We start from the raw sequence: 10858 nt of genomic DNA, 5'->3' as shown, positions 1-10858 counted from the left end.
GCCCAGAGATGCGTCCAGAGAGAGGGGCGGGGCTGGGACGCAGGCTTGGGAAGGGCCACAACTCAGGAAGAGAGAGGGCCGCTGGAGGCCAGGAAGAGCAGGGCCAGGAGGGCATGGAGAGCCGGACGGGGCTCCTGACCCTGGAGGCTACCCAGAGAAGCCGGCTAAGGCTCAGGAAACCTTGGAGCAAATTCAGCATTTCCAGAAGGTCTCTGATGTTCCATGCACTTGTTGAACTTTTCCAGCCCTGGAGTGGGTGCCCAGAAAAGAGGAGCAGTTCCCATTCCGGTGGGAACTGCCTGCCAGGTGCCTCATCCTGTGGGACTGGCAGGCATGACACAGACACCAAACACTTCACTTCCTCTTTTCTCCAGGACCTTTAACCCAGTGGTCTCTACGTGAGCTGGGGCTTTAGCCAAGCATCAAGGAGTCAGGACTTGGATCGCAAGCAGTTTCTGCAGGTAACTTTTCTTTACCTTCTTTTTTTTTTTTTTTTTTTTTTGTAATTAGATTGGTTTCCTTTTTAGTTCTTTCTAGCCAACACATGAACTTATTCTCATTATGAAAAAGTCAAATAATATGGAAGTGTAGAGAAAAAAAATGCAAGTCCTCAATCCCCCTCCCTCTGCCCTTCCCACAATTCCACCTCCCTTCCTGGAGGTTGCCAATGTCAAGGTTGATGTTTATCCTTTCAGATTACATATATATATGCACATACATGAATGTCTATTATTTATACAAGACAGTATGTTTACACAGGGTGTGAAGCCATCTGACCACAGCTGATCCACACGAGGGCACCCTCAGGCGTTCGGATTGGGGCCCACCGGCTCTTGCAGCTGGCACTTCATTCAGCTCCATTTGGAGGGCTCTCCAACCAAAGGCCGAAAGAGGTAACCCAATTCTCCTTCCCTGCTGGTTCCCTTTGCTTCTACCTCCAGGCCAAGCCTTGGTATTCCCATCTGCCTCTATGGTAACTAGAGAAGAAAGGTCTTTTCTGTAAAGATGGTGATGACTAACACATTTTGAAGACTTATTAGGTACTAAGTGCTTTCTTTACACACTTGATATTTTATCTTCACACCAATCCTTATGTTGTGTTATCCTCATTCTATGCATGAGGAAAGTGAGGCTTGGAGAGGTTACGTAATTTGCCCAAAGCCACATACTGAGAAGATGGGCCTCAACCTAATTCTGATTTGAAAGTTTGTCTTAACTTTAACACTGTATTGTTTCAAGGTCCTTTTTTGCTTCAGGTAATCAATGTTGTTATCATGCCATTTACAAGGCCAAACTGAATCCACACCATTTGCAAACCCAAACTCAGTTCTCCCCAATATTCTGAACATACCACATATTCCACTCCTTTATGACTGTATCCGTTCAACCATCCTCATTTCTTCTTTGTCCTTGGGCTGATCATTCCAGCTGCCACCAGCAAGATTGCCTTCTTCTTCTTTTTTTTTTTTTTTAATGTAATTTTATTTATTTATTTTTTTGGCTGCGTCGGGTCTTAGTTGAGGCATGCGGGATCTTTCCTTGTGGTGTGGGCTCTTCATTGCGGTGCACGGGCTTCTCTCTAGTTGTGGCGTGCAGGTTTTCTCTCTCTAGTTGTGGCGTGCGGGTTTTTTCTCTCTCTAGTTGTGGCACGCGGCCTCCGGGGCATGTGGGCTCTGTAGTTTGCGGCACGCGGGCTCTTTCATTGAGGTGCGCGAGCTCAGTAGTTGTGGCGCGCGGGCTTAGTTGCCCCGCGGCAGGTGGGATCTTAGTTCCCCAACCAGGGATAGAACCCACGTCCCCTGCATTGGATGGCGGATTCTTTAGCACTGGACCACCAGGGAAGTCCCAAGTTTGCCTTCTTTTTTATAGAATAATCTAGCCTAGTCCTTCATTTGCAGTCCTGATTTCTTCTAAGACGTTTACTTGAAATAAAAACACTTTTGTCACAGGATCCGAATAGATTTCTGTCTGCCCACCCATTTATTTATAAGCTCGGTGAGAGCAGGCACTGAATTTTATTCACTTTTATGTCCTCATAGCCTAATAGACCCTCAGTAAATGTTGACTGAAGAAATCACTCGACGCTTCTGGCCAGTTATTGAGTAGGCCCAGTCAGATGTTTGAAGATCACTGCAGTGGCTGTCTAAGAAACAAAGACTGCTGGACCAACACAAATTACACCAGGTCCAAAGCTGTGTACCTCAAGGATCTTCTCAGGTCAACACTACAGAGCCAAGGAATGGCAGCTCAAACTGTAGACAAGGCAACAGAGCTTTTCCCAGAAAACCTCGAGCCATTTAGGCTGACGTGGAACCTTACCTATTCTGTCAATAACATATTTTAGCAGAGCAAGGAAGACAGTTTTTAACTGCTTGACTGTAACACAAATTACTGTAGCATTATTTTATACCCTAAAACATGAAAAGAATGTGTCCATGCATTATATACGTATGTGTAAAATAAGAAAATAAAAATATCACTTTAAAAATGAGTCCTGGGCTTCCCTGGTGGCGCAGTGGTTGAGAATCTGCCTGCCAATGCAGGGGACACGGGTTCGAGCCCTGGTCTGGGAAGATCCCACATGCTGCGGAGCGGCTGGGCCCGTGAGCCAGCCCGTGAGCCACAATTACTGAGCCTGCGCGTCTGGAGCCTGTGCTCCGCAACAGGAGAGGTCGCGATAGTGAGAGGCCCGCGCACCGCGATGAAGAGTGGCCCCCACTTGCTACAACTAGAGAAAGCCCTCGCACAGAAACGAAGCCCCAACACAGCCATAAATAAATAAATAAATAAAAATTTTAAAAAAAATAAAAATAAAAATGAGTCCTGGCTAAACAGTATTGCTATGGTTAGTACTGGAATTAAAATGCAAGCAGGAATAAATTGTATAATAATAAGATAGCATATGTCTCACTATTGATTTCCAACTTAGTCACTTGTGATTTTACGGTTAAACTCTCCTGTTGCTTTAAATTTAGAGATTCCATTTCCACTCTAAGTTTCCCCGTTTTAATGCTCTGAGAATATTAACTATTACCATGAAATGTTTTAATCCACTTATAACCAAGTGGATAAAAGAGTAGACTCTACAGTGGGACTGCTGACTTCTAATTCCAGCTCCCCAAATATTAATTTATGTGACGCTGGGCAAGAGTCCTATCCTGTCTCTCCCTCAATCTTCTCATCCATAAAATAGGCATAATACTCCTAGTCCTATGATGGCTGTATTATATGAGTTAGTATTTGTAAAACAACTGTACTTAGCACACTGTAAGTGCTACATAAGATCAAGAGGGAAGTTAGAAAAAAACTAAACAAAACTTCACATTTTTTTCCCCACTAATATAGAAAAAAATGAAAGAGTAAAAAGCAGCTCTGCACCCTTCTTGGAGCTCCCACTGGAACTAGAACCCCGCGGCCCCAGCTCCAAGAGAGATATGTGATGATTCATTCAATAATTTGAGGGCCTACTATGTGCTGAAACTGACCATGAATCAGACACAGCCTCTGCCGTCAAAGAGCGTACAGTCAGGTTAGAGATCAGAACTCTAATCCACTTTTTTACAGATGAGAAAACTGAGGTCCAGAGAAGTTGTGCCTTGCTCAAGGTCACGCAGCTAAATAGCACCAGAGGTGAGACCAGAAACTATGCCTTTCCACAACTCTCAGCTCAGAACTCTTTCAAATGGGCCACCCACCCTTTTGAGTGCCACATCTCAGCTTCTGTTTGAGACTCTAACTAGCTTTCGTGACCTTCCCATGTTTTCGCCCACCATCATCCTCCCAAACCTGGAGCCTAGGGTTTGGGAAAGAAGACGTTGAGCCCTGAAGAGAAAGTTACAGGCTGGGCCTTTTGAAACTTCCCCGAAAAGAAAAGGAAAGGTTACTCTCTACTCCCTGCGTTAACTCTTCCCGTGCCGAAAGGCTGAGGCCGCTAAAAAAAAAAGAAAAAAGGCAGAGTGGTCTCACTCAGGACCTGTAGGCTGGAGTGCCCACCTCCTGATGGATGGGGAGCCACCTGTCAGAGGGCTGTGGGCGAGGGCCGCGGGACCGGAGGGTGAGCGCCGCTGAGCGCACGCTCAGAGCAGAGAGACGCAGGAGGTGATGGTCAAATACCCTGGGAGCTGAGGTGGAGGATTCTGGAGGTGACAGCAAGGAGAGAACGCAACTGCGAAGGGCGCCTGAAGCTTCTGCGCCGACACCAGGCGGGTGGGAGACAGGAAAGGAAGGCAGCGCGGCGGCGCTGCGGGAGGGCTCCGCCGGGGCGGGGGGTGCCATGTCTCGCGAGCGGCCCCCCCGCACCGACATCCCCCGCAACCTGAGCTTCATCGCCGCGCTGACAGAGCGCGCCTACTACCGCAGCCAGCGGCCCAGCCTCGAGGAGGAGCCGGAGGAGGAGCCAGGCGAAGGCGGGACGCGCCTCGGGGCCCGATCCCGAGCTCCCGCTCCGAGTCGGGGGCGCAGGGCTCGCTCTGCGCCCGCCGGAGGCAGCGGTACCCGGGTGCCCCACAGCCGCAGCCCCGACACCCGTAAGAGAGTGCGTTTCGCCGACGCGCTTGGGCTGGAGCTGGCCGCGGTGCGCCGCTTCCGCCCGGGAGAGCTACCCCGGGTACCCCGCCACGTGCAGGTCCAGCTGCAGAGGGACGCCCTTCGCCACTTCGCACCGTGCCAGACCCGCGCCCGAGGTCTCCAGGTAGGCGGCAGAGGTACGCCCCTTCCCCGGGACCTCCCCACCTTGGCCTCAGCGGGTTTATGGGAGTGGATTTATCTAGGAGCACCCATCTCCACACCCAACCCTGGGTTTGCTCTCGCTCATCCCTTTTGGGGTCCCCATTGGCAGGTGGCTCTAGGCCACTCTCCCAGCTGGGCTCCCCTCTGACTGCCCGGACGCCGAGGTCGGCCTTCCGATTGGTCCCGTGCCTCGCCCTGATCCCGCCCCTCTCTCTCCCCTCCCCTCCCCTCTCCTGAGCTCCCTCCTCCCCTTTCCTCCTTTCCCAGCAGGAGGCGCGCGCTGCCCTGGAGCCGGCCAGCGAGCCTGGCTTCGCGGCCCGCTTGCGGACGCAGCGGATCTGCCTGGAACGCGCTGAGGCGGGCCCGCTGGGCGTGGCCGGGAGCGCGCGCGTGCTGGACCTGGCCTACGAGAAGCGCGTGAGCGTGCGCTGGAGCGCTGACGGCTGGCGGACCCAACGCGAGGAGCCCGCCGCCTACGCCGGTCCGGCCCCGTCCCCGCCGCGCGCCGACCGATTCGCCTTCCGCCTGCCGGCGCCACCCATTGGTGGCGCCCTGCTTTTCGCTTTGCGCTACCGCGTTATCGGCCACGAGTTCTGGGACAACAACGGCGGCCGTGATTATGCTCTCCGTGGGCCCGAGCACCCGGGCAGTGGTGGAGCCCCGGAGCTCCAGGGCTGGATCCACTTTATCTGAGACGCCTGCGGCCGACGGCGGAAAAAAATCAAAGGCACCGGGGGGTTGGGGGAGCCCGAAGATTTGGTGGGGAGGAATGGGAGAAACCGAGATTGGCGGGGAGCTGCCCTAGAGAGTAAAGCCCGGGAGGGCGAGGAGGATGGGGGAAACCAAAGGGGTTTGGGGTGTGGGTAGAATCAACGAAATTCGGGGAGGTTGGGGTGGATGTGAGTGGAGGAACCCAAGTCATAGAAGGAGGGAGACGGAAAGGGTGCTGAAAGATCAGAAAAGAAGCAAAAGGACGATAGTGACGTTCTCTTCCGTGAGTGGGCACTGGGAGAAAGTGAGTAGGTCCGTCCGGCCTAGGCAGTAAAAGGTTGAGGGTAACTCTTGGGACTGAGGACGTATTTTGTGTGAACTAGGAGCCCACCACAGTTGAAATCATTTAGATTGCTGGCTCATTCCCTCTTCTTACTGGCCTTAGCCACCGCAGGTTCCCCAGCCCTGCCCATCCTAGCTTTAACTCAGCCATAATTGCCTTGCTTAAGTCCCAGGAACTTGGCCATTGCTCCCCAGCCCCTGACATTATGACAGGATTCCCTTGTCACCCCTGCCAGCCCCTAGCTTCAGTCTTCACTGACTGGCTGGGGAGTGATGGCAGGTAGCATCAGAGCTCCTTCCTCCAGCCTCCAGGCAGCCCTGGGGATGAAAATGAAAGCAAAACCAACTCCAGGCTTGTCCTTGTAGCCAAATAATGTGGTGCCTAAGGGGTTGGTGCACTCAGGGGCTTCCAGAAAAATGCCAGCCTTACCTTTCTGGGTGCCTTCTAATGAACTCTAAGCACTTTATGGACTGTATTTGTCAAGAGACAGATGAATCACAGGATTCCTTCTGCCACAGAAGAAAAGGAAGTCACTGACTAGCTGGATAACTTTGGGCAAGTTACTTCACCTCTCTGGGCCAGAGTTTCCTCCTTGAGAAACTGCATTTGGATTAGGTGATCTCTTAGGCCCCTTCTTGCTCTGTCATTTTATGATCTGTGAGGGGCAGAGTGTGGATTAGAAGCCACATTCTCCAGCCTACAGTTGGAGGGCTTACAGTTCAGAACACACAGCACCCCAAGCGTGTGGTTGGGCCTGAGAACGGTTCTCCAGTTTTTGACACGTGTTCCAGAGCCCAGGAAGCATCCAGTCTGCAGCAACCAGCCTGCAGCCTCAGGGTATTCCAGGGCCTCTTTCAAACCACAGCTCATCCTCTGCCCCTTGCTTTTGCTCTTGCCCCAACAGACTTCCAGCCTGGGTGCTATGAGACAGCTTTGGGGAGGTGCCTCTCTAGGGGAAAATGATGCTTGGGAGCCCCCCAAAATGAAAGGAAAAAATGTTGGGGACTTTCTTGAGTATAAAGGATTATAGGTATAAGAAACGGAAAACATTTCAAATCAAGAATCAGAGCACCTTGAAAATTAAATGGTACCAGAAGATGGCAGTCTGCTCCATACCTTGAGCAAGTGAAATGGGGAAGCTGGGCTCTTCTACCCATTCACATTTATGCCTTATGTCTCTCCTGGTTAACCTCAGCTGGTTGTTTGTTTTTCCTCTCCTCTCACCCTATGTCTAAGCTCTTTGCTTTTCTCTTTCCTTGTCCCCTTCTCATCACTTTCATTTTTCTTTTAGCATATACGGTATTTACCTTCACTTTCTCTATTTCCATCTGCCTCCCTCTTCATCCTTGTTGATCTCTGCTATTCCTTCTCCCTCCAGAAGGAGTGGAGAGCCTACTTCCTTTTCTCCAAGACCATGGTTGATCCACCTTCCTCCCTCAGGCTCCTTGACAGTCTTCTAGAAGGGAGAAGAGGGAAAAGAAGCAGTTCCTGATACCGCAGATGAACAAGGAGCTCCCAGGTAACCAGCTCCCCACACCTGTTTCTGTTACTGATTTCTCAAAATTTTCTGGATTCCCCTTTTATCTCTTAGTGAGAGAGGGTACACGCACACGTGCCCATATATGCATTCAGAATAGAGTATGGGGCTTATTACCATGCCCCTCCTCTCCAAATCTTTAATCCTTTGAAGAAAAATGGCTGAAAGAGAGAAACCCTGGGTCATTCCTCAAACAAACGTCCATTTAAGCATCATCTTTACCTGGTGGAAAAAACAAAGAATTTCATGCATCTTGTGGATCACCCTCAGGTCAAAGTTCCAGCAGAGTGATGAGAGAAAATGTACTGAAAACCACCAAGCAATACACTTTTTAGTCACCAGTGAAGAGCCCAAGGGAGGATAATGGAGCGGGAGACTGGGTCAAAGCTCAGTGTGTGATAATCTCTTGCGTAATGTGTATGCATTACTGTTATGTGTATCAGCAGTCGCAAGAGCTCACATTTACTTACGTAGCCACTAAAATCTGGTGTCTTGCATGCTTTATAATCCGCAGAACAACCCTATGAGTTGAGTAATGTTATTCCTGTTTTAGAGAGAATTCAGAAAAGCTCAGTAATTTGTGCAAGATCACACAGCTAGTAAATGGCAGAGCTAGGATTGTGAACCCAGGAAATCTCCAGAGCCTCAGTGCATAACCATGATGTCATAATATTATCCTTTAAAAACAAAATTAAAACCTTGCCATTAAAAAAAAAAAAAAGAAAAAAACCTTGGCACATACCATCTCTTATTAGGAAAAGACCACAGTTTCTAATTGTACTCTGCCTTCCCATCCTCCCAGCCTCCCCAACTGGCTTGGAGAAGGTAAAGCACCAAGGGTCCCAAGCTTCATCTGCTATTTCCAGGAGCTTGCTGCTGCCTCCTGTGCCAGTGTCCCAGCTCTGCAGGATCAGCAAGGAACCACTGCGCCTGCGCCTGCTGGAGAACTTGGGAACCCATCTGAACTCCAGCCTTGCCATACATTGGGATTCTCTCCTGGCCCTAGCCAGTCCTCCACACTTGTTGGTATGCTGTGCCCCTTCCTACTACCCCAGCTAGCCTTGAGCAGGCCAATTCCCTAAAGTTTCCACTAGAAGGGTCCCTGACTAGGACAATTGCTGGATGGTCTGTGCTTGGGCCCTCTCCGGGAACCTGAGTATTACTAAGCAGATAAATGCAAATGGTTGGGGGCAGGGAACCAAGAAGAGTTCATTGTTCCTGAGCTTTTTCTCTAAGAAGTACCATGGCTCACCTATGCCCCTATTCTCAGCTTTACAGAGCCAAGACATGAGTCTTCTGGTTCTTCCCATACAGAGCTGCCCCAGGGCCTGGGGGTAAGCTGCTAGTCTAATCTGACATGGGAAACACTAGGAATTTGGCAGAAACTTCAGAGATTTGTCATGTGTTAGGCGTTGTGGTGGGGACTTTCCTCTAAAGCCTGATGACTGTACGAATGGGGGCAATTTAGGGTATAACCTGCTAGCCATGACTGGGAAGGGCCATAAGAGAAACCATTATTACCATGGTCAGGGGCTCGGGTCCTTGAAGCAACACAGCAGGAACACTCTTGCCCTTTCCTCTCATCCAGACCTCAGATGTCTTCCTAAGTATTCTGACTGTTCCTTTGTTTTCTTTTATGAATATATCATTTCTCTTCACAATAAGCCCTAACTCAACTTGCCAATCTAATCCCACATTCCCTTGCTTGTAACTCCTGTGTTTCTCTGGAGCCCCTCTGGATCCTTGCAATCCGCAGGTCATAGAATCCAGAGACCTGAAAAGGCTTGTCTTTAGAGATCACTGGGTCCAGACTCCTCTAGAGATGAGGACACAGGTCCAGAGATGAGAAGGGACCCCAGCAGGGTCAGAGAATTTGTTAGTGCAATTCCAGATGGGACTTAAACCCAGGCCTCCTGACCACCTCCCATTCCCAGGCTATGAAACAGGCCTCTCTCCACAGGGTCAGACCCACGATTTTTCATGACAAGGGACACGTCAGAAATTTTCATTTTCTGCTTCTAGTTTCCATTCCCTTCCCCGTCCAGGCAGAAAGAGAAACAAAAGGGAGTGGTATGTCCCCAGCCTTGGCACTTCTTTCAGTGATATCGCTGAAGAACAGTGAAGTTGCTAAAACAAACAACAATAACAAAACAACTGAATAATCTACCCATTGAATAGCTAACCTGGAGAGGAAATGAAAGTTTGCTATGTGAAATCCCCTCAAACCACCGTTCTCATCAGACCCTTCCCGAGCCTCCCCTCTTCACAGTGCAGCTCTGTACACTGGGCCCCAGACCCACTCGTATTGTGCCTCACTTCAGCCTCCTCATGCAACTGCTCACCCTTCTGGATAAAAGACCTCGTATTTGAAATAAAGTTGAAATATGAAAAGAAAGTATAAGCTACTGAGAAGTATTGTTTGTTTGGGGCTGAGGGTGGCAAGAGACCCAGAGGCATCCTGCATTTCTTGGCTGTCTCATTTCTTGAAAGTCCTATTCCCTGTCTGCTGGAGTCCTCTGGCTATGCGAAAGTTGGATGGGAAGGAGATATGGAGGAGTTGGGTGGCCCTGGTATGAGACACCCCTATAGTATCACGCCACCCTTTTGGGTAATGTTAGGGAAAGTTACCAGGCCCAGCTCATAGCTCCCTTGCACCCAGCACCAGCTGCTGTTGCAGTTAAAGGGAACAGCTCAGGTGAAGGCCCCGTGTTTCCCCTTTGGTGGGGTGCTTTTCTTAAGGGGGCCATCTAAATTACATTCTGCTCCTTAGGCACTGGAGGGAAAAACAAAGCCCCTTTTGTCTATCAAGGGCAATCCTAAAACAAAGGACAAGAAATATGATGGAGAGGAAAAGCACAGACCTCTGTCTATTTGAAAAAGATCAAGTTCTAACATAGTATTGACTCCCACATCACCTGAATGCTGAAAGAGTCCAATTATCCACCAAGTAATGAGACTGTTCCTTATAGGGAAGCCCTAGCCGAGAATAATCAGATGCCTCATCATTACATCATAATGGCCAAGTTGTGATGTCACTGCAGAGCACCCACTCTTTAGTACACGCGTTGTAATTGAAACCAGATATGCTGAAGGGTAGAGTCAGCGTGAGGAGCAGATCCCCAAGGAGAGGTAAGTGGGGGCTTTCCAGGGGTTCCCTCCATGGCTTATTGCCTAGGGTCACTCTTTGTGACCTAATGACACTCTAACGTCTTTCCAGACTTCTCACATCTTAGTTTGGTGGTAGGTTTGTCTGAAATCTCTCTTCTGCAAACTCCTTCATTGCAGCTTTTGCTAGCCCAAATCCTCAATACTTGCAGTTGTGACTGGTCAGCCCTCACGTCTGTTTTTTAGGACAGAGCGCAGAACACTGGAGCAGGGTTTCCCTAACTGGGGCAGAAACTCAGCATATCTGTTTCGTTAGTCCCAGGGATAGATCCAAGTTTTCGGTTGTCTGAAGCATACAACTTTTGGGGCCTTTTTCAAGTAAAATAAATATTTCAGAATGAGAAAAGATATTTTAAAAATTATAACTTTAAAAA

The 10858-nt window shown here is 49.6% G+C and overlaps 1 protein-coding gene across 2 annotated transcripts; it reads left to right on the top strand.

The window, feature by feature from the left end:
* Positions 1 to 36: 36 nt before the first annotated feature.
* PPP1R3E (protein phosphatase 1 regulatory subunit 3E) lies at positions 37 to 9707 on the top strand. 2 transcript variants are annotated; one of them, XM_057543289.1, is made up of 6 exons: positions 37 to 208; positions 375 to 461; positions 760 to 893; positions 3565 to 4690; positions 4999 to 7301; positions 8122 to 9707. In XM_057543289.1, the coding sequence occupies exons 4-5, from the start codon at positions 4274 to 4276 to the stop codon at positions 5419 to 5421; spliced, it is 840 nt and encodes a 279-aa protein (XP_057399272.1). In that variant the 5' UTR covers positions 37 to 208; positions 375 to 461; positions 760 to 893; positions 3565 to 4273; the 3' UTR covers positions 5422 to 7301; positions 8122 to 9707. The 2 variants fall into 2 exon arrangements, with proteins under 2 accessions (XP_057399272.1, XP_057399271.1); XM_057543288.1 differs by having other exon boundaries at positions 4996 to 7301.
* The last annotated feature ends 1151 nt before the right edge of the window (positions 9708 to 10858 follow it).

Source organism: Balaenoptera acutorostrata, chromosome 3 (genome assembly GCF_949987535.1).
Source record: "Balaenoptera acutorostrata chromosome 3, mBalAcu1.1, whole genome shotgun sequence".
Lineage (NCBI taxonomy): Eukaryota > Metazoa > Chordata > Mammalia > Artiodactyla > Balaenopteridae > Balaenoptera > Balaenoptera acutorostrata.
The sequence above is the reverse complement of the archived record's forward strand: the minus strand, read 5'-3'. Positions and strand labels throughout refer to the sequence as shown.